The sequence below is a fragment of the Chrysochloris asiatica genome, unplaced genomic scaffold (assembly GCF_000296735.1).
Source record: "Chrysochloris asiatica unplaced genomic scaffold, ChrAsi1.0 scaffold00215, whole genome shotgun sequence".
Classification (NCBI taxonomy): domain Eukaryota; kingdom Metazoa; phylum Chordata; class Mammalia; order Afrosoricida; family Chrysochloridae; genus Chrysochloris; species Chrysochloris asiatica.
In genome coordinates this window covers 270344-293875 of record NW_006408733.1, presented here as the reverse complement: position 1 = coordinate 293875, position 23532 = coordinate 270344, and the positions used below count along the sequence as shown (strand labels likewise).

The window sequence follows — 23532 nt, the reverse complement described above, 5'->3', positions numbered from 1 at the left end:
TAGCCATTTCCAAACCCTAAGAGTCTTGGGACTGGGACTTCAACAGCTGTGGAGAAACCTGAGCACAGGGCAGGAATCACTCGTTGCAGAAGAGGAAGAGGGATCAGGGTTGTCCTTTGGAGTCCCCTAGGATAGTGTCTTTGGGACTCCTGGTGTGGCGCTGTAGAATCAGCACCGGACTGTAAATCACAAGGTCGGCAGTTCAAACCCACCAGGTGTTCCTTGGAAACAGGGTTGCTGAGTCGGAACCGACTCGATGACAATTAACAACTTAACATGGCAGTGTTTTGCAGTATCTTCCGAAGCCTCACTGAGGTTAAGTACCGTAGAGTCTATCTCATAGCGACCCTGTATAGAGTTTCCGAGGACAGGTTGGTGGCTTTTAAGCGCCGACTTTGCGGTTAGCAGTTCAGAGCTTACCCTACAGTGAATGCTTGGGAAAAAGCGAGCCCTTTAAGACTATGCCCACTGGGCAAGTCTCGGCCTCTCGGGGGAGAGGAGGGATGGGGCGGAACAATTGGCCCCACCCACCGGCCAGAGCCCGCCCCCGGAGCCCCCGCCCCGTCCCCGGCACTCCGCCGGCGGCGCCTTTGATGTTCGACCCGCCAGCTCCCGGAGCCGCTTAGCCCCGCGCCGGCGCCCGCAGCCCGCCCTAGCGAGTCAGCCCGCGGTCCACCCGCCGCGATTCGGGATCGGAGGTCCGGACTGCAGGCTCGCCGCCTCCCGGGCCGGCTCCGTGCCGCGCACTCCCCGCGTTCAGCGCCCGGCGCCCTGACGGGCGGAGCGCAGCATGCCGCAGCTGGACTCGGGAGGAGGTAGCGCTGGCGGCGGCGACGACCTCGGCGCGCCCGACGAGCTGCTGGCCTTCCAGGATGAGGGCGAGGAGCAGGACAAGAGCCGCGACAGCGCCGCGGGCCCCGAGCGCGACCTGGCCGAGCTTAAGTCGTCGCTCGTCAACGAATCCGAGGGCGCGGCCGGCGGCGCGGGGGTCCCGGGGGCTGGCGCCGAGACCGAGGTCCGGGCGGAGGTGAGCTCCAGCCCGCGCCCCGCTCCTCGACCCCGGCGCCCAGCTCGCACTCATCCGCCCCCTCCCTCCCGCGGTCTCATGGTCCCCATTCCCCGGAGTCCCCATCCTTCCCATTCACCGCCCCTCTGGCTCTCTCTCCAGGCGCTCGGGCGGGAACACACTTCGCAGAGACTTTTCTCAGACAAACTTCCAGAGTCTCTGGAGGACGGTGAGTTTTTGCATGGACTGGCCTCCCTTCTTCCCGCTAAGGCCCGGGCCTCGGTGGAAAGGGGGACGCCCATGACTGGAGGAAGCAGAAGGGGTGTATTACCGCCCCCCTCCCGCCCCCTGCAGTTCTAGGAGGCGGTAAAAGCGAAGGTGTGGGGGGCGGGTTTCCCCGGTACTGGCTGGCTCGAGTCACTTCCGGTGCCCTGACCTTTATAGGAGTAAACAGACCCCAGCCATCTCCGCCTCCTCTCCTGCCCAGGTGACTGACTAATCCCCTGTCCTAAGGAGAAAGCTTTGGCCAACTTTGGCTGAGGGTCGGGCTGGGTGGGAGGGGGTCAAGTAGAGGCCACCTAAAGGAGGCCTGGACTCCGTGTCCTTCTCCAAAAACTTGGTGCTCTGGACACCCTCAGCTTGTTCCGTCTCAAGTCACAAACTTGAATGGGAGGGGGGGAACCCTCTGCAATTTTTAGATCTCACAAGCGGTGATAGCCTTCAGCTCCAGCGACCCAGGCTGGTGTGTCTGACCCAGCTGTGGTTTTTCCAGGCCTGAAGGCCCCTGAGTGCGCTAGCGGCATGTACAAAGAGACGGTCTACTCAGCCTTCAATCTGGTCATGCACTATCCACCCTCCTCGGGAGCAGGGCAGCACCCCCAGCCGCAGCCCCCTCTGGTAAGTGGCCCCAGCACCAGTGTCCACCCAGTGCCGGCTACCTCCTTGACCCGGGTATGTGAGGCATGGAAAAGAAGTGAGTTTTGTCTACAACAATATAGGTCTTAGAATTCTGCCGTGGTCCTTTTCTTCAGACACACCCAGAGGGCCACAAACCAAAAAGAGATCTTTGCTGAAGGAAGGAGGCGCCCCACGAATATGTCCTCCTGTTCTCTGTTGACTTTTGTCTTCCCAACTTGTTCAAAAACAGGTGCAGGCCCTCTGCTGGTGCTGGCTGATGCTGGGGTGGGGGTCTTCTCCAGCTGAGCAGAGAATTTTGGCGGGCATATCCTCTTCCTGGTGGGGAAGATGGTGTGCTTAATGTGGTTCGGTGTACTGTTACCCTTTTCCCACCAAGCCTTGAGTGTTGTGCTGGAGAGAAAGGGCCAGAAAAGCTGCTCTGGTTCATGACTCTGGGTTGTGCAGGAGAAAAATGCTCATTTTGCTCTTTGTCCTTGGTGTGAGTTGTGGATCCTGACCATGTTGTGTGGAAAGCGGGTTTCTGTGAAGTTGGCTTGGTCTTGAATGTATTAGAAAGGGTTTCAGAGATGGGATCGCTAAAGGGACTGTTTAATGAATTTGTGAATTGAATATTTTGAAGTCTCCAGTGCTTTTGAAGAGATTTAATGATCATTCCAAACCATGCTTTCCTGCTTATTGATGCAGGTGATCTGAGGTGTGAAGAGCCAACTCTCAGTGCTTTGTAGCAGTAATGTTGCGTTAAAATTATATATTCAGACTAAGCCTGAAATTGGGATGGGGAATCAGATTAGGGATCACTAGACTCCATGAAAGGTTTCAGGGGTTCTTATGGTCTGGTACTGGGCACTGAAGTGAGACCAGTGCAGGCAGGAATACCAGACTGGTGGTTCGAATGGCTGGTAATAGGAACCACCCAAAGGGAGGATAGGGTGACAGTACCAGAATGTTTCAGAGCAGGAATGGGGAGAGTTGTCCATGAGAGCGGTTTCATGCCGTAGCAGGCAGCAGGTGAGAAAGATACAGGCTTCTTTCCAGAAGTCCAGGATGGCAGACTGCCGACTCTAGAATGAACACCTTGCCCTTTAGACCCCCATTTCCTCATCTGTCAAATAAACACGGTGGTCTGAGAGGTCTGTATCTGACTTTATGCTCCAAGGTGATTGGGTATATGAGGCCGTTCATTTCCTTTCAAGACTGTGGGAAAGCAGACTTGCCCGCTGACCCCATCTCCTGATAGAGTGGCTCTCCCTAGAAAGCCTCCAGCCTACAAGAGGGAATGCTTAACAAAGACTCTTTTTGCCCCCAACTACAAGGTAGGAACCCTTAAGATTAGATTTTGGGCCAAGTTGACATAACCCACTACTGCCAAGCAACTGGCAAGCAAGTAGCTGGGACAGGGGCTTGAGTCACCATGGTAACCATGATTAGACCAATGCCCCAGGCCCAAGAACATTCCAGTAGGGCAGGCTCCCCTCCAGCCTCTCTTAACTTCACAGCCAGGCAAGGAAAGGATGCAGATTTGAGTTCCTTGAATGGTGTCGGCAGTTGGTGGGAAAGTGCCCTGAGAGGGGAGGGTCTCATTCTGGTCTCACTCTGCCATCAGGGTGTGGGTGATGGGACCATTTGGTGTCCTCGGGTCACTTTAGTCAAAGAGTAGGTGGGTGGTGGACTCCAGCAGTCAGGATCAAGAGAGGAGATGAGTTCCTTCTCTCCCCCTGCCCCCAGCATTGGATTCTTTCTCAGGCTACAGGAGATGTTTTCCTGTGTGTCAGGTTCTCCTGTAGGGGCAAATTCCCTCATCCTCCTCCCCACCCAGCTGCAGCCTCCCATTGCCTGCCTTGAGGGAATGCAGGAAGATGACAGGTTCTAGCACTGACCTCAGTTCTTTCATGGAGCTAGGGACAAGGACAGAGGGACGGTGGCAAGAGCTTAAGTGGTGGTAACTGGGTGAAGAAAGTGAATACGGGAAGTGGGGGCAGGGGGGTGCTCTTTTAAGCAAAGTTGATAGTTCAAATGAATAGCAAGTAAATGTAGCTGCTTGCATTACTCAAAACAGTTATGTGGACAGTTAAAGTATGGTTGAGTTTTAGAAAACAAAATTGATTGACCCCATGTCAATCAAGGGAACACATTTATGATCGGATTCAAGGTCTGTGTGTCTGGAACCAGAAGAGATCCTCTTAGAGCAGGTTCAGAGCCCCTTGTAAGGGCCTAGAAGGGAAACTGCCTCTGGAGGTTTTTTTTAGCTGAGCCCATGTCGGGAAGATAGACACATTGCCCAGCCCCACCCCACAGACCTTAGAACTGGGTCTCCTTGCCTTTTGCTCAGCCCTCTTTCAGGGGATCCAAGTGGCCAACTGTTCTACTGAGGATTTCACAATCATTTGTTCGACCTTTCTAGACAAGTGGGGGAAACCCATGCCAGGGACCTCCTGCCCATGTGTGAGTGGGATGCCCAGATGGCTACCACATTGGATATATCAAAACAGACTCGAATCTTGCCAGGAGCTAAATGGCCACCGCACAGGCAACTGCCACTGGTCAGAGAGATTTTTTCCTAAAAAGTTGCTTGTTTGGGGTACTTAGTTTCTTTAAGCATAGTTTGGGGGAGAGGAAAGCAGGTCAAAGTCGATCTCATGATTGATGTTTGTCGGGCATCTAACATAGGCTTGCAGACAGCTTGTTTTTCTGTAGTTTTGTATTCTCGGTTCTACTCTGACCTGAGTTGAGGTGCAGTGAGCTGGCCCTAGACTGGGGGTTGCAGGGATTCTGGGTTGAGTAAGGCATCATTCCTTAGGAAAACTCAGGCTCTTGGATATGCAAGACTCTCAGTCTGGGGTGAATCCTCATCTCCAAAAGAATCTGAAGCAAAGTTGCCCGCGTGGCCCCTTTTGTGGGCTTGACTTTGAGTCTGTGGTCTGAAAGAATGCTGGGCCTTTTGCTATTTATATGAAATGTCCAAAATAGACATATCCAGAGACAGAAAGTAGATTTGTAATTGCCAGGGACCCGAGAGATGGGGAGTGACTGCTAATGGGCATGGGGTTTCTTTGGGGGTGAGGAAATGTTCTAGAATTAGGCAGGGGTGATGGTGGTACAATCTTGTGAACATACTAAAAACCATTAAATTGTACACTTTGAAATAGTGAATTGTATGGTATGTGAATTCTGTTTCAATGTAAAAGAAAATGTGAAGCCTTTGAGCTGCTGCAGGGATTTGGAACTGAATTTCTCTGTCCCTGATCTCCACAGCTGTCTGGTACCTGGGCATGTCATAAGTTTGGGGTCAGGCATCAGTATAGAGGAGCCATGCTGAGACAGTGGATTCAAGCTTGGGCTCCCAGCCGTTGGGCTCATCTTCTGAGCTCCCAAGTTTTGGGGTCTAGGGGAGGACTGTGAGAAGAAGCCGTGGGGAGGGTGCAGGAGGTAAGGATCTGAGCAAGGCTTGGGCAGAGGAAGGAAGTGTTGCTGACGCCTGCCAGGGGAGCTTTGCAGCAATGCATAAGTATAGGAGCACCACCCAACCCTCCACACACCCCAGAGGGAGCAGCAGAGATCCTTGCTGTGGAGGTTAGCCATGGGTGAGCACCAGCCCTGGTGACAGGGAACCAGCAGGTTGAGTACCCTGACAGACCAGAATCAGACACTACTTCTGGGAGTGCCCATCTGAGAGAAGGAGACAGGCAAAAGAGAGCCTGAAAATGCCCTCCTTAGGGTAAGCTGTTGCAGAGTTAGGAGGCCCAGACACAGCAGCCGATCTGGTCAGGGCTGTGGAGGACAGGCCCACTGAACAGCATCCTGAAAGCTGACAAGTTGTGACATATGTAGACCAAGAGGGGACTGGCAGGCACATGCGTTCCCCTGCAGACAACATCCCAAGTTTTCCTACTTCACCCCTTCAGTGGCCACCCCCTATGCTCATCTCTTACCCAGATGACAGTATCGCTCTCCTCGAGGGTCCTTCTGCCTCCTCCCTAACCCACAACTCAGGCTCCACACATAAATCACATCACATCTTTCACCAGATCAAACTCTGCAGTAGCCTCCCATGGTTCTTGGAATAAAGTCAAACTACTACAGTCTATGCCATCGTCTTCCTCTCCCCCCACACAGCAGCCACCTCAGTGTTCTGATGGATTTTATAATCATCAGGACCTTCCCTATTTGTTCCCTTGACTTGGAATCTACTGCCCCAATGAGGTCTCCCTCAGCCTTCTCATTCTTCATTCTGAATTCAATTCAAATGTCATCATCCCAGGAACATATACTTATTGGAGACCCCTTCTGATCATGCAAGCTAGATTCTCCCTCAAAGCCTGGGTCTCCCTCTGCCCATCTTGGCAGTTCTGAAGGCCAAGGCATTTGGGCACCACTTCAAGATTCAGTTGCCATGCTTAGACTAGAGGCAGGCTATCTGCCAGTCCAGTCCGCTGTCCTGGCATCTCTGGGCTCATTGTGACTCAGTGGTAGGCCCCATGGAGACTGAGGTCTGAAGGACTGTCTGTCTCCACTTTGTGCCAGAGGCGCCTGGCTTAGGGACCTGGGGGCCAGCCCTGGAGCTGAGGACTCTGCTGTGTAGGTCCCTCCTCCCTGCCCTGCCTTGCCCAGGAGTTCTCGGGATGGGACGTGCTATCCCCAGGGCTAAGGTGGGACCCATAGTCACTCACTTTATCTTCAGGACCCTCACACACACACACACACACAGATTTATCTGAACAAGGCTCTCCTACCCCAGCCATATAGAAGCCCTTTACCTGAAATGTTAGGAGCTTCAACGGTTTTCTAAGATAAAGGTAAAAACCTTTAAGGACATTAGCTTAACCATTCTTGGACCGTTTCCCCAGTGGCCACCCCTGCATGGACCCCACCTGCCCTGCTACATGCTTCCCCTGGAATCTGCTTTTCAACAAGTTCTCCTAGTCATTCATTCTCCTGCACACTGCAGTAGGAGGGCTCTCCTGTATATACAGAAGATAGAGTCAATAGAGAGAGCTAGGCCCTCTGGTTTGGGGTGCAGTCAGCCCCCATGTTCCATGTAACATCCTTTGTGAGGCTTTACATTTGCTCACAAGTTGTCATCCAGTTCCTCACCAGTGAGAATGATGCTATATGCAAAATACTTCTAGGGTTCCATGTGGCTGCTTTTCCTGGAGCCAAATCCCTAAAGGGAACTTTGTGAGGTAGGAAGGGTCCCAGCCTGCTGCCAATTCTGAGCCTATGACTGAACCGCATCCTTGCAGTGCCTGAACACAGCCAGCATGGAGTTTGGTCTTTGTTGTTGTTGATGATGCTTTGGTGTGGAGGTAGATCATGGGACTTTGAAGTTATTTTGATGTACATTTCTTTTCCTGACTAGGGCGGCTGTGTGGTACTGGCTGCGGCATTTGGAAAATCTGCAGCCCCTCCCAAGTGGAGCTCTGTTCTGAGATGCCTTTCAGAGCCTAGAAGGCATCCTGAAGGAGACTCAGCCTGCAGACCCCGGGTTAGAGCCAGGCTTCCTGCCCCACCCTTCCCCTGGGGCAGGCTGAGGTAGCTGCAGTTTTGGGGCAACCTGCTTGTCCCTCTGAAGGGCACTTGGATACAGCCCAGCAGGATGAATGGTTTCCAGGACCCCAGTGTTTTCCACCAGGGTCCTACTGGGCCACTTCACCAGCCAGCAAATGGGACATATTCATAAGCAGCTGTGTCTGCCGCCCAGTTGTTGGGAGACTCCGATGTGAGGGGCATTAGAGGGGAGGGGCTCCCTCAAGTCACCAGCAGTCCATCCTTTTCTGGGTCTCCTAAGACCACCCTGTCCCCGTCCCTGCAAGAAGGGAGGTTTAGCTGAGCTGTAAGCAGGACTCCATGGATACTGGTATAAATCACATGCCTGCTGTGGCCAGGCTGGGCCTGGCTGAGTGAGCCCAGAATCTCGTGGATGGAGTGGAGCACCACAGCCTCCCTCTGAGTCTCTGCAGGCAGCCACAGTCTCAAAGCTGTACAGTAGCGCTCCCTCATACCTTGTGACTGGCCGCTTCCTGCCACTGTGTACAAACAAGACTCAGTTGGGAGGAAGCAGGTGTTTAATCAGGTTGCAGGGACACCCCGATGCCCAATAGCACAGTGCATAGATCTTTGAGTAAATACCCCTGCTTCTGTGGGTGGGGCAGTTTCAACACTGTGTACGGATGCCCCTAGTAAAGAATGCTATGCAAGAAGGCAAAGCAGTCCTAAGGGCGAGGCTGCACTGGGACCCTTGACCCTTCCCTCCTCCAGCTTGGCAGCCCTTCTTGGGGCAGTGCACAGAGGATAGGTGCCTGGGCCCACCCTAGACCCTGGGACATTCAGCTGGTCAACAACAGAGCCCCTGTTGTGTCTAGACTCCTGAGTCCAGACCCCCACCGGCATTTACTGAGCCCTTCCTGTACGCTTGGCCTTGGCTCAGCACAGAGCAAGAGGCTGCCTTTTTCCTCCCAGAGCTCAGTCCTGGCAAGAGAAAGAGATGGGCCTTGGGGTGTTGGGGAGTATGTGTGTGTGTGAGAGAGAGAGAAAGTGTGTCAGCTTTGAGGTTCTGTCTGAGTCAGGTAAGGGGCCCAGATGAAGGAGAAAGGCCAGTGGAGGCAGGCTTCCTGAGAGGAGGGGTTGGCTGGCATGGTACATGTGGAGGTTTGGCCAGCAATGGGAGAGCCCTCTGGGTAGGGGAATAGTCAAGTAATGGAGGAGAGGCAGAAATGAGCCTGAAAGGGCTCACTGGAAGAGCAGATGGAAACCAAGGGTCTATGGATGGTGGGGGCTTAAGGTGAGGCTTCCGAAGAGGGGCCAGTACTGAGGGTCTGATGAGCAATGCTGGTTCCAAACCTGGGGAGTGACTGGTGGGCATATGCGGTGTGCTGGCATCCTCGAGGAGCAGGGCGGTGCCCGTGGCAGATGGTTTGAGTTGGACATGGAGGGCTGAGGCAGGCAGAGGCGGCAGCTGGGCAGGCTGGAGGCGGGGAGGCACAGGGGTTATAGGGGAGTGCCAGCAGCTCCAAGGGAGAGAACAGGTTTCAGGTGAGAGAAACTTTGGTGTGCCTCCAAGGTGAGAAGTTGCCATTTCCCCCATTACTTAATGATTCGTACACTCTCCACGCTCATGAGTGTAGGGTTTTGGCCCCACTCTCTGAGGAGCACTGAACTCCCATCAGTAAGTCAGCCGAGGTGTGAGGAGCAACGGAGCAGCATTGTCCCTAGCAGAACTCTGAGGCTCTGGGTCAGAGGTCTGGGAGTGTCTCTGAGGACCCAGGCTGTTGTCAGCTTCTTCATTCAGTAGCTTTCTCTTCTCACACAGCTATCATGCCTGGGGTTTGGACTGGCAAAACCACTCCCCTCCCTTTGAAAGTGTGGTCTGTAGTCTCATGGCAGCCTGGGTGGGTCTGGCCTCCCCATCAGTGTCTGTTGCTAGTTTTACTGGAGCATGAGGACTTTTGGATCAGTCCCCCTGGCAGCAAGGCAACCAGTCCGTCCCTTGCTGGACGAAGGCCCTGGTCTGGGCCAGCTAACACAGGTCTCTCCTCGGGGAAGCTGCCCATGCAGCCTGTCCCACCCATGGAGGTGGCCTGCCTGGGCCGTGCCAGCTCACTGCTCTAGAGCCCAGAGAGAGACTGGCGACATACAGCCTTCAACTCGCGGCCCTGACTCCACAGCCAGAACTCCCGGGAGATCAGAGGAAGCAGGCGCTCTGCCAAATAAGCTTCCCCTAATTCCCTCCTCCCCACCCCCACCCTACTCACCCAACCCACTCTCTCTCCAAGGGCAGGAGAGCTGTCTGGGCCCCATACTGCTACCAAGTATGTGCAGCAGTCTCCAGGCATGGACCGGGCCCCAGGGAGCAGTGGGCCTGGGGGTTTGCATGGTTATGATGTGTGACCTCCCCAACTCCACCACGTCCCAGCTTACTCAGGCTTGGTCCCTAGCCAGTGGTCACACATAGTCCCTTCCCAGAAAACCCAGTTTGCCCATGTGGGCAAGTGGGCTGTGATATGTGATAGGGAAGGGAGTTGAGGCACAGGGCTCCGTCCTCACCCCACTGTGTGACTTTGATTTAGTCTACTAACCTCTCTGTATCTTAGTTTCTCCTTGTCTAGAGTAGGGGTGATGTCCCTGACACTGGAAGTTTACAGAGGTTCCAAGAAGGGTGGGCTGGAGAGGCCTGAGGAGGCAGAGTGGCTGCGTCTCAAGTAGGGTTTGCTGGGATGCTCCTTGCACACATGACTCCAGGGCCAGCCTCCCCATTGGCAGAAAGGGGTGGTGGGTGGAAGGACACAGGTGATGGGTGTCTAGGCTGGGAGATTCTGACTAACTCTGACCAGGCTCCGGTGGCAGCAGGCCCAGCCTCCCTGGCTGCTGGGCAGCCATCTGAAACGCATTACCCGCATTACCGATGCTTTGTAAACTCCACATCATTCGGCCACATGAAAGCCTGGGGCCTAAAAATAGCCGCTCCCAGAGGACACCCCACATTGGTGGGGCTCAACTGACCTCAGCACGCACGCCCACCACCAGGTCACCTCCCTAGCCAGGGAGTCCTAGCTGGCAGGGCTGTACTTGCCCACCCTCCTGGCATGGGAGCAAGCACCTCAGGCCAGTGTACCTGGGCATGGATTCAGCCAGCTGGTCAGGGCACAGGCCCCAAGGTCTTACCTAGGACAGGCCTTCCCTAGAAGCAAGAGTCAGCTGGGAGTATGCTGATGGCTCCAGGTCCCTGTCCCTAGCCCCTTCCCATCCTGGGAAGCTCAGTGGGACATCAAGGCCATCATCTTTCAGATGACGACAGAGGCCTTGGTCTAGCCTAATAAGGCCCTGGCCCTGGTGGGCAGGCGGGCCACTGACCGGTGTGAGGACACAACTTCCGGGCACTCGTTGGTGTCCAGCATTTGAAAGCTGGCCCCAGCAGGGCTGCTAGGGTTGACTCTTGGCCTTGCTTTCTGTGGGTTCCCTCTCCTATGGTCTCTGACCAACTGCAAACCACTCTTTTCCCTAAAAATAAACATGCTTATGGGATTGGGGGAAGCTTTGTAGCTATCAAAGGAAATAATAGGGTGTTTACGAAAATTACATTGCGTTTTAAATAACCAGCATGAAAGTCATTAAGTTTGAAGTTTCATTCAAATCAGATGGCTCTGTGGCTGGCCTCGGTGGCCAGGCAGGCAGAGGGCTGGGTGGGCCCTCAGGGACACTGAGAGGTGGCCTGTGGAAAGCTTGCTGGTGCAGCCGAGGCCCAGGCGGGGCCAGTTCTGAGGGCATGCTGGCTGCGGCAGCCACCCCAGAGCTTGCTGGCAGACTTTGAAGCAGTGTGCGGCCCTGGGAGCCGCCCAGATGTGGTAGACAGCCCCATGGGTGGGTGGGTGGGGGAGGGCTGGCCAAGTCTCCACAGGGTGTGGGAGAGCTGAGGCCACAAGAGTTTACGGCCATGTTGAAATTGAGGGTTTCAAGGATGATGGTTTGGATCAGAAAGTGATGGGGCGGATCTATAGGGTTAGGGCTACATCTGTCCATTCTCAGTACCCTCCACATGGCCTGGCACACATAGTAGGTTCTAGGGGACTTCACAGCTCTGGGCCAGGACTCCCAGAGCTAAAATGGCTGTTTCTTGGTTTGAGACAGGAACATAAGGTTACTAGAAGAAATGCTCCCAAGAAAAGTGTTCATAAATGTCATTTTAAAATTAAATCAAGTCCTGGTGTGGCAATGTAAGATAAGCACTGGGCTGTTAACTGCAAGTTTGATGATTCAAACCCACCAGCAGCTCTTTGGACACCCTATACGGGGTCACTATGAGTCAAACTGACTCGACAGCACTTAACAGCAAAATTGACTCAGGTATAAGGGATGGCATGACAGAGGGTAAGTTATGAGGTATCTGTAGGTGAGCATCTTCCTCTTTCTGACTTTGCCTGTCCTGACTTGGCTAAGACCTCACTCTTGGACCTCTCTGGTATAGGCTCCCTACTCTGCATGGTCCAGACTAGGCTCCAGAGTTTCCTCCACCCTGAGTCACTGGGAATGGCTGGACTGAAAAAGCTGAGTGAGTCCCAGGACCTGGGTGTGCCACTCTTTCCCCACCCCTGGGAAAGCTGCTTGGGAGCTGCAGTGACCTGTCAGCCCTCTTGGGCCATTCTGAGGGCAGTTTCTTTACTGCTGCCATGCTATCTCCCGCCCATGACTCTGGGCATTGCAGGCCAGTTGGTCAGAAGCTCAATCTGTCCTGCTATAGTAATCAGGCAACAGTCCAAAGGAAATTGAGGGCCAGTGGCCCTGGGTCTGGCACAAGGGATGGCATTCCTGAAAAGCCTATGCCTAGGAATCAGCTTAGGAGTCCCTGGGGTGGTGCAAATGGTTAACACACTCAGCCGTTAATGTCTACCCAGAGGAGCCTTGGAAGAAAGTCCTGAGAGTCTAGTTCTGAAAACTCATCCATTGAAGACCCTGTGCAGTACAGTTCTCCTCTGACCCACATGAGGTGGTCATGAATCCGAATCTATTCAACGGCACCTAGAAGGATGTACTTGCTCTTTTTTTTTTTTTTTTTTCTATAGAATTTTGACATGCGCAGTTTGGTGACACTGAGTATATATATTCTTTGGGTAGCATCACCATTGTCACCTCCTTTTCTGAATTGTTCCTCCACCATTAACATAAAATCACTGTCCTCTAAGGTTTCTGTCGTAGCTTTCTCAACAGCAATACAGATAGTTCATTTAAAAGCAGAATGTTCAAAAATTCTGATTTGGATTTTTTACTAGTTAAGCTAAGCTTATTGTTTATTTTTTTAAGATTTCAGTGGATATTTTTAGTTTAAGGTTGAAAGATTATCTAAGGGCAATAGCTCCAGGAGTTCCTCTACCCTTCATGGCTCCAGAAAGTCTAGAGCTATGAGAATTTGAAATTCTGCTCTGCATTTTCCCTCTTTTGATCATCTGTGAAATCCTTGATCAGGTACCATCCTGTTCTTCTGATATCATGGCAAAGGAGGTAGTTGTTCATGGAGGCAATTAGCCACACATTTCATATCCTCTTTTGGTTCCTGACTTTTTCCTCTGTTGTTCCAAGTAAATAGGAAGCCTTATACAAGAAGGCTTCCAAAAGTTCATGGAACGGATGTGAAAGGTTAAGAAAAGGTTTCCTTGCTAAAAGAAAACAATCTGTGATGGTTACCAGGGGTCGAAGAGAAGGGAAAGTTATTAACTAGGTAGAGGATAGACATATATACACTATACAACAAGCGGGAGGTTGGCACAACAAAGATACAGGTAGTAGAAGACACAGGAACACAAGAGTTAAAGTGAATAAAGGTGAAAATATTGTTAGCTAGTGGTCAATGGAAAGGATTGCAATCATTGTAATGACATGAAGTTGTTTGATTGTTGAATGTGGGACTGATGATCTGTTCTGTAAACCTTCATTCAATTCACAATAAAAAGCTAAAAAAAAAAAAGTTCATGGAAAAATTTCCCAAACTTTTTGAAGCCCCCTCATATCTTGCATGGCCACATGCAATCTTTTAAGACCCCAGGCATTACACCGTGAACTAGGAGCTTGAACAGAATCATTAAACATGTTATTAGGTCAGTCAGCTGCAATGTCCCGTGAAACCATGACCCTAAACCTCTGAACCAAGGAACCAAATCCCATGTGGTGTTTAGTTACACATAAGCCGCCTCCACAGCTACTTTTTTGTTGTTGTTGTAACTATACTGATCATACAGCTTTTACAAATGCAACTTTTTTCAGGTGCACAACTTATTAACAGCAATTACAACAGTGAATATGTGGGCCCCAGCCTTAACCAATGTCATTATTCCATTACCATTAACCTCCCCTTCCCCTCCTTCCTGCTTCTGGTAACCACTAATCCACTTTATTCTCCATACATTTTCCTTGTCTTTTTATATACTGGTTGTGGTGGTGGTGTGCCATGGAGTCGGTTCTGACTCATAGTGACCCAGCATAGGGCTTCCGAGGCTGTAAATCTTTACAGGAGAAGAAAGCTTCATCTTTCTCCCACAGAACAGCTGGTGGTTTCAAACTGCTGACCTTGAAGTTAGCAGCTCGACTTATAACCACTATGCTACCAGAGCTCCTTTGTCTTTTTATATAAGTGAGGTCATGTATTTGTCCTTTTGTGATTGGCTTATTGCACGCAGTATGTCTTCAAGCTCCATCCATACTGCCATACTGTAGCATGTATCAAGACTTCATTTCTCCTACCAGTTGAGTAGTATTTCATTGTATGTATGTACCACATTTTGTTTATCCATTCATCTGTTGATGGGCACATCTACCTTTTGCTATTATGAATAGTGTTTCAGTGAATATTGATGTACAAGGGGACTTTCATGTAATTTCCTATAAACTTTTTGAAGCCCCCTTGTACAAGACTCTTCCTGAGTCTCTGCTTCCAGGTTTTTTGGGATCTATATCTAGGAGTGAAATTCTTGGGTCATATGGAGTCCTGGTGTGGTGCTGCAGGTTGATGCGCAGGACTGCTAGGTCAACTTGAACTACAAGGTCAGTTCAAGCTCACCAGCTGCTCCTTGGAAACCTTATACAGGGTTGCTATGAGTTGGAACCAACTCAACTCAATGGCACTTAACAACAACAACATGGGTCACATGGTAGTTCTATTTTTAGGGTCTTTTGTTTTGTTTTGTTTTATTTTCCCATTTTGCGTTCCTACCAGCAATGGATAAGAACTCCAATTTCCCCATATCTTTGCCAACATTTGTTATGTTTGTTTTATTTTGTCTTTTAGTGCTCCTAGAAGGAGTGGAATGGTATCGCATCGTGGTTTTGATTTGCATCTCTGATGGCTAATGCCGCTGAGCATCTTTTCATGTGTTTGGTGGCCATTTGAATGTCTTCTCTGGTGAAATGTCTATTCAAGTCCTTTGTCCATTTTATGATTTGGTTATTTGTCCTTTTGTTGTTAAGTTGTTGGAGCTTTTTTTGGTGAATAGTTTTTGGTGAATATATGGTTTCTGAAGATTCTCTTCTAGTCAGTAGCTTGTCTTTTCACTTATTTTTTTTTTTTTTAATATTTTATTGTGAATTATGTAATAGTTTACATGGGAGAACATTAGTTTTACATTCATTCTATCGTATATCGTTTCATTGCCATGGTTACAATCCCCTCCATGCATCATCAACCATCCAAAGGGTATACACTACAAGCCTGCCCCCCAGTTGGTCATCAGCACACAGCCCCTCTCCCTCTCTGTGCCTAAAGTCCCCAACTGCTCCATCGCTCCTCGTCATCGTCTCTGCCTCCATCTCAGGCATCACTGCTTCTCTGGGTAGGGTCCTGCTCTCTGCTCTTCTCCCTGGTAAACTTTTTTGATGAACAAAAGTTTTTAATTTTTATGAGGTACTATTTATTTTGTCTTTTGCTGTTTCTGCTTTTGTTACTTTATTAGATAAACTTAGGCCTGACAGTGTTGCCTCTGCTTGTTCTTCTAAGAATTTTATGATTTTAGATTGTATGTTTAGGTCCTTAATCCATCTTGAATTTGTTTTGTGTATGGTTTGACATAAACATACTGTTTCATTTTTCTGTATGTGGAAATTTAATTTTCCAGCACCATTTATTGAAGAGACTCTTTTTGTCCCCCTCTATCAAATGGACATAACACCCTTGTCAAAAATTAGTTGACCATAGATGTGTGGGTTTGTTTCTATTCCACTTCTATTCCATTGGGGTACATGTCTGTTTTATCAGACCATTTGTTTGTTTGTTTTAAGTTTTTATTGTGAAATAAAGTGAAAGTTTACAGGACAGATCATCAGTTTTATATTCAACAAATCATATACCTTGTTTCATTATAATCCCCTCCATGTACCATCAGATAACAGTATTTCTTTCTATTCACTTCAGCTCTTTTTTTTTTTTTTTTGGAAACACTCAGGCACATATAATAATTTATACCACCAAAGGGCACATTCTGCAAGTCTGCCTTGTGGCCACCAGCTCTTAGTCCCTCTCTTCCCATAAATCTAAAGTGTTCAGCTGCTCCTGTATCAGACTGTTTTGATTACTATAGCTGTATAGTATGTTTTAAAATCTAGAAGTATGAATCCTCCTACTTTGTTCTTCTCTTTCAGCATTGTTTTAGCTATACTTTCGATATAAAGCTATACTTTCTATATAAAGTTGAGGATTGGTTTTTCTGTTTCTGTAAGGAAGGATGTTGAAATTTTCATCTGGGTTATGTTGAATCAATAGACCACATTGGGTAGTATTGTCTCTGAACATGGAACACATTTCATTTACTTAAGCCTTCTTTAAACTCCTATATTTCATTGTGTAGGTCCTTCATATCCCTGCTTCTGTTTATTCCTAGGTATTTTATTCTCTTAGATGTTACTGGAAATAAAACTGTTTCCTTAATCTCCCTTTCAGATTTCGTTGTTGGTGTACTTATTTTATTTTGATGGTTGTTGACCTTGTACCCTGCTGCTTTGTTGTGTACTCTTTGGGTGCTTGCTTTTTCTGTTTTTGCTTTATTTATTTTTCTTTTGTTCTTGTTAATTTTGTTTTGTTGTTGGTTTGTGTCTTTTGAGGGTCCATGTGTTACAGAGTAACACTGCTCCATAAGGTTTTCTTGGATGTAATTTGTATGGAAGCAGATCACCACCCCTGTTTCTTCCGCAGTATGGCTGGGTGGGCTCAAATGTCAACCTTTTGGTTACCAGCTGAGTGAGTGTAAATTGTTGGTGCCACCCCTGAGACCTTTTACATTTTGTTCTTAATTAATTTAAAAACTAGTAGCAAACACAAATGTTAATTCATTTAATCCTCACAGTAACCCCATGAGGTATGTGTATTTACACATGGGGAACCTGAGGCATCAAGGAAATACATGACTTGCCCAGGGGCACACACAAGATTTGTTAAGTGCAGAGACAAGATTTGAATCTAGGCCTTCTAATTGTATGGTCTATACCCTTACTGGTAGTCCTGGGGTGGCGCTGTGGGGTTAATGCGCTAGACTGCAAAGTCAGTTTGAATCGCAAGTTTGGTGGTTCAAACTTACCAGTTGCTCCTCAGAAACCCTATACAAGGTTGCTATGGGTCAGAACCGACTCAACATATGCTTACCAGGAAAGCTGGTGGTGCTGTGGGCTAAATATTGGGCTGCTAACTGCAAAGTTTGAAACTACCAGCTGTTCCACTGGAGAAAGATGAGGCTTTCTGCTCCCGTAAAGATTTACAGCCTTGGAAGCCCTGTACAGGGTCACGATGAGTCGGAACCAACTCCACGGCACATAACTACAACCACCACCAACTGAAAAGTCAGTGGTTAAACCCACCACAGGTCCATGAGAGAAGGATGAAGCTGGCTGCTCTTTTGTAAAAATGTACAGTCTGGGAAACTCGAAAGAGCAGTTTTATTCTGTCCTGTCGTGTCACTATGAGTCAGGATCAACTCAATGGCAGTGGGTGTTTTTAATGCCTTTACACCCATGCTATATTGCCTCTCAGGCAACACACAGCTAGTCATTTTTCAGAGAAATATTTGCATGTTTTAACTACAGCTTAGGTCTCTTGCTCTCCTACTACATTCTTCACTCCTCAGGGGCCCTCTCTGCTGTATTTTCATACTGTTACACCCAGGGGTGTAGTTTGTGTGAACCCCGCCAGCCTCGCCCTCCCGCAGCCCCGCCTCCTCCCAGGACTGACAATGGGTGAGAGCACTCAGGTCCAGAGCTCCAGCAGCCCTTTTCCACTCCTTGTCTTTTTTCCCCTTGGATCCACCACTGGACTGAGTCTAGTCAGAGACCCAAGGGCCTTCACTTGGCAGTGGCTGTGAGGGACAGACTTGAGCGAGCTTCTTGACCGTGGCCCCAGGACACCACCTGGCAAACCCCTGCTTTGCCTTTGATTCTCAGAAGCTAGCTAGATTGAACCAGGGAAGTACCCAGTGCTGAGGTCGCCAGGTCTCCTCCTCTCCGTCACCCTTGAGCCACTGATGATGCATCAGTCTTCTCAGCCCCCATTGTTCTGGACTCTCACTTTGAGGCAGCATGCTTACCCTTCTAGACAAGCCGTGGCAAAAGCCGTCCCAGCATCTAGTGGCTGTCCCACCCATCCTGTGGCCAGATCCTGTGGGAGGGTTATCTCTCACTGTCCCTTTTGACCACAGACAACCAAGGACCCAGGTTCCCCCTTCAAGGATGGTGCCTTCACAGTGGCTGACTGCTAGTGCATTTATTCTAGGAAGAAAGGTTCTAGACAGAGCTTTGCCAGCAAAAGTGGGGATCCCTGGGCCACAGTAAGCCGGAGGTCTCAGGGTGGTAGGGCATCTGGGCACTGCTTGTTCCTGGGCCTCTTGTGTCTGTGTGGTCTCCCTGGGGGCCAGCCACCTGTGACTGCGTGGGTACAGATCATGGGCTGAGAACACCAAAGGACTGGCTTCAAACCAAGATCACTACTGGCTGTAAGACCTTGGGTGAGTCACTTGGCTTCATTTCCCTCATCTGTAGCACACACAAACTTGGGAAGATTGGTGATGTTCATATGGGCTGGGGGGCTGCAGAACGTAAGGCACACAGTCAGCAGTTACTGTTGAGTGTTGCTATCTCTAAATCTTACACCCCTGGCAATGTCTTCCCAAAACAAAACGGCAGAACTCTCGAACTCCCTCCCTTCCTAGAGTCTTGCTTTCCCTGCTGCCAAAGACAGGCTGCTGTCTGAGGTTGTGTGCTGGGTGGTTGGGTTCTAGAGGAGCTGTGTGAGTTACTGCCTCAGCTTGAGGGTGCCCTGCTGGGGCTGCTGCAGATCCCCAGACTGTGTGTCAGTAGCCCTGACACTGACTAGCAGCTCAACGGTAGCAGCTCCCGGAAGCTTGTATTTTCCCCTGAAAACATCCTGTCCTGAGGGGCGTTCACCTCAAACAGGAGGAAGGAAAGCACAAGCAAACGAATGCAGAGAAACCACTGGCAGCCGTGGGCCATACCAATCAGCTTGTGGGGCTCAGCTAGCTCCTGAGGTGCCTGGGGGGCCAGGCTGGGCTGAGAACAGGTCTGTGGTTTGCCAGGGCTGCATGCAGGCACTCCGGGGCTCACCTTGCTGTGGTGGGGCCCCGTTATCTGATGTCGAGGCCAGGCGGCTGATGGATTGGCTACACACACCTGGCATGCAACCATGGCAGCAGCCCCAAGCTGGCAGGCAGGACTAAAGCCTCCTGGTCCACCAGGGTGTGACCCAACCATCCTTCAACCCTTGCAGCTCTGCTGGCTCTGCGGCCATGGCTCCGTGCTTTGTGGTAGGCGTCTGGCACAGGGCGTCCGGCATGCTGTGGGCAGGGAGCGTGTGGGCCGTACTCCACAGAGCACTATGTCCTGGGCTCAGAGCAGGGGCTAAGGGTGGAAGGGCAGGAGCAGGGCTCCTCCAACCTGGCCCTCTAGCCCAAGTGGGGTGTGGGATCACACAAACCCAGGCCCAGTTGACATGAAGGCAGATTCCCTTTGGAGGAGCTGGTGGGGCCTGCCTCCTGCTGGGAAATTCATTCTCTATCTCCTCAGCACTGAAGCACCTGGTATTTGACAGTGGTCCCAAGTGCAGTGTAGAGGTCTGCCCTGGGCCAGTCTGGTGGGCCCTGGAGCTGAGTGAGGTGCCTAGAAGAACTGATAAGGCCAGAGAGGATACTGGGACCTGGGTGGGGGCTGACAAGCTGGGCTCCTGGCATTTCAGGGAAGAGAAATAAGAATTAGCAGGGGACTTTTGAGTTTATGCAGATGTGGGCCAAGGGGCCAAGTGTGAACTGAATGAAGCCTAGTCAGCTCCAGAAGATGTGGGTCCTTATGTGAGCCCAAGCATGTCTAGAGGATGGGGCAGTCTTCCCTGATTTTTTTTTTCCCACAAAGGCACTCTATGAGCTAGTTTGGACTGTGTGGTCCTTGGGACTCCTGAAGTATTATAGGTAGAAGGGGACAGGATGCAGAGGTAATAGGGAGACTGCAGGGTCAAAAGTGTAGGCAGGCTGTCCCTGACGCTGAGCAGTGACCTCAGCCCCTTGCAGCCTCCTGGCCTGTGTGCTGCTGTGGCCTTCATCCAGGCCACAGTCTCCCCAAACACTGGCTCACCTGGGGACCTCACCCACCTGTACCAGTAGAGACCCAACCTCAAGAGTCCAACTGTAACTCACTGAGTAAAAACAGCACAGAGCACCGTCCGAGATCTGAGGATGGGCAGGACAGACGTTTAAACAGACAGCTACAGCACAGAAGGCCAGGGCTGCCATGTGGGGGCCATAGCAGGGGATCCCACTCAGAAGGGCTTCCAGGAGGACATTCATTTATGAGGAAGCCAGGGAGACACTTGGGAGTTAGCCAAGCACAGTAGGGGAGCGTGCTCCAGGCCCAGCCCACCATGTGGTTCTTGGGCAAGTAGTCCTCTGGGCTGGTGTGAGAAGGGGGATATGATGAAGGAGTGATGAGGATGTGCTGGCCTCACTGCAGAAGACCCCAGAGTCCATAAAGGAGCCCTGAGCACTGGCTTTGCTAAGGACAACGTGACTGTAGGCCACTTTCTCAGTCTCACTGAGCTGTCCTTCCTGATGTGGGAAGGATAATGCCTTCCTCGAAAGGACTGTCACATGTGGTGTTGACATGACTCAGTCCTAACCTCTGGGCACTCGGCAAACAGTAGCCCACCTTTCCACCCAATTAGCTTCTGCCCTAGGGGGCACCAGGCATGAGGCCCCGGGCTGCCATTCCATCTGTGGGCTTGGTCCCTGGAGCGGGGAGACCTCTCCCCAGCTCTGGACAGGCATCTGAACAAGCCCTCGGGAGCCAGGCGCCTAAGGAACTCCCAAATCCAAGCTGGGTGGCAGATGAATAGGTGGGGGCATGCAGAGGCTCTGGGACCACCAGGGATTCTTGAGGCCTTTGGTCTCTAGGTTTGCTGAGCACAGAACTTGGAGAGACCGATGAGAAAAGCCGGCTCAAGGACTCCCAGATAGACCTTTGCACACAGTGGGCCCCTCTGCACTGGGCATGGGTCAGGGCAGGCTTTCCAAGGATGTGACCCTTAGACCGAGGTCAGGAGAGAAGGAGCCAATCTGGGAAAGGGTGGAGGAAGTATCCGAAGTTGGGGGAGAGAGGCACTGAGGCAGGGAGATCTGCTACCTGGGCGGCAGAGGCACAGCTGGGGCATGGCTAGGTGGACCTTATGGGCCAAGTCCAATGATCTCCCTCAGGCAGCTCCCAATGCCAGCTGGCCCTGGAAACCAGGCAGATAGGCACAACCTCCACCCCAGGAGTCTGAGAACCCACTGGAGGGTTTTAGCCTCCGGGAAGCACTGTCTCAGAGAACCCTGACCAGCCAAGTTGCAGAAGAGAGACTGGGTTTAGGATTGGGGTTCCCCACTCTTCACCCATGCTCTGCCCACGATAGGGCCTTTGCAGTAGAGCAGGTAGAATCCTGGTTCTCCCGCATAGTAGCTGTGTGTGTGAGACCTTAGACAAAGTGACGTCATTTTCCTATGCCTCAGTTTCCCACCAGGATTCTCAACAGGGTGGCCTTCAGCAGCTCTGCCTTCATCAGGATGCACTTCCTGAGCTCCCATTAAGGGCTGGACAAACCAACAAAGTGGTTGAGTGTTTCTCACGTGCTAGCTCTAAGCACTGTACACTACTTAACTCGTATGCCTTACAACAAACTCATGATTATCCCCATTTGGTAGCTGTCCTGAGGTGTGGGGTGGGGTGCCTCTCCAGGCCCAGTCCCTGCCACAGGAGGCCCTCAGGGGAGGCCCTGAGCTCCCTGGCCTGAGCCTTGCTTCCAACCCCCCCCTCCTCCCCCCCCCCCCCCCCCCCCCCCCCCCCCCCACCTTTCTGGCTTCTAGAGGCCAGAGGAAACAGCAACTTTCTTCGCTGAGAAAGTGTTGTGGGTCTCAGGCAATTGGGGGTTTTTAGTCAACCGTCAGAGGCGAGGGAGTTTCTCTGCTTCAGCATACACACAGCCTGCAAGCCAACCGCTGCGGTCTGCAGGAGAATGCCGACTGTGTTTATTTTTCACCTGAGCCTGCAGGAAGTGGGGCCCGCGGGGTTGGGGGCCGAGGAGTGGAGGCAGCCCAGCCAGAGCTGAGGCGACCTTCCTCAGGACTCCCCATTTCCACCTGCTCCTATTCTTGGTCCCCTTCCTTGGCTCCAACCCACTGAACAAGACGGGGGTCTCGGGGGAGGGGCACCAGAAGACAGCATTCCCAGCCACGGGCTGAAGGAGATGTCTCTGTGGGGCCAGGACCACCTATGGGACAGTAGATTTTGATTCAATATGGAGAAGAGTCTTGTAGTAGGAAGAGTGATGTGGTGACAGGAAGGGCAGCCAGCAAGATGCTGTGCAGCGCCACTGACGGGGACAGAGGGGTGACTGGGTAGCTGTGTGCACCAGCCGTGGCCTCCCTCCCAGCCCTGGGATCTCTGACTCCTGACAGTCATGGTGGTGGACAGAGTGGAGCCACAGGCAAAGGCTGAGGGCAAAAACCAGGGATGCTAGAGGAGTCTGAACAAGTGGAGCCTCAGCAAGGAAACGGAGGCCCAGAGATGATGATGGGCCACCACGTTGGGATCTCTTATGGCGTTACGGTGTGCCTCACTCTGTGCTCGGCACTCTGCCCTCAGAGATGAAGTTGTGCCACTGAGATGCTTGGCACCTGTAAGACAGTCAAACCAAGCCTGCCACTTTCCCTTGGGAGGGTTGAGCAGGGTCACCATCAGGGGGAGGGACAGCGGTGGTTCAGTCATCCATGTACATTTCAGTCCCCAGGCAACCCCATCCTGCTGTCTGGGAAGCCTGGCCCTGGGACAGCCTTGTGCTGAGGCCCTGGAGCGGGACGTTCTGCAGGCTGAGGGGGGCGTTGGGCACTGGGCCGAGTGCCAGATGGTTCCTCCCGGCTACTACCACTAGGCATGGAGAGTGAGGCTGAAAGGTCACCTGAGTGAACGTGGGAAGGACTGGCTGGGCCCTCCGTGCCCTGCCCTGGAATTCTGGCCGCCACAGGGCCTCTAGCTGCTGGTGGGCTCTCTGCCTCACCCCTGCCCACCCAGGACTTGTGTGGTTTGGCTGGAGTCACCTGTTTAATGAGGCTTTTTTCCAATTCCCAGAGAGGCTGATGGATAGGCCAAGCCCATTGCCCACCATGTAGCTTTGTCCGGCCCACTCCCTTCCAGTTCCCTTCACCGACATACATACCATGCGAGTGCCTATAAACTGGGTCTGTAAGGTTCCCTGGGCCCAGCCTGAGCTGTGCTAGAACCAGGCTCCAGGTAGCAAACCTGAATCTGAGCCAGCCCTTTCCAGAGCCTCCTGGGGAAAGCTGGCCTTCCCCAGAGGAGTGGTTAACTGAGAAACCTGCCACAGAGCAGAGAGTGCGGTTGTCATCCTAGATGACCTTAGGGCCCTAGCCTTGCTCCTAAGGCTTGTCCACTCCACCAACCTGGCGTACAGTTCTGAGAGCTGAAGAGCCTGGAACCAGGGCTGGATGGCAAGACCTTCTCTGAAGCAGGAGCTTAAAATTATACAATAGCTGAGAATCCCCATGGCCTGGGGGCTCCATGCTTTCCAGTCTCGGCCCCTGCAGCCCTCCAAT

At 51.5% G+C, this 23532-nt stretch overlaps 1 protein-coding gene across 2 annotated transcripts in view; it reads left to right on the top strand.

The window, feature by feature from the left end:
• Positions 1–601: 601 nt before the first annotated feature.
• The window catches only part of TCF7 (transcription factor 7 (T-cell specific, HMG-box)), a 34050-nt gene continuing 11119 nt past the window's right edge, over positions 602–23532 (top strand). For both annotated transcript variants that reach the window (XM_006872908.1, XM_006872907.1), the window contains exons 1-3: positions 602–1027; positions 1169–1235; positions 1779–1903. In XM_006872908.1, coding sequence (XP_006872970.1) covers positions 791–1027; positions 1169–1235; positions 1779–1903 — 429 coding nt within the window. In that variant the 5' untranslated portion in view covers positions 602–790. The remainder of the gene's footprint in view (positions 1028–1168; positions 1236–1778; positions 1904–23532) is intronic.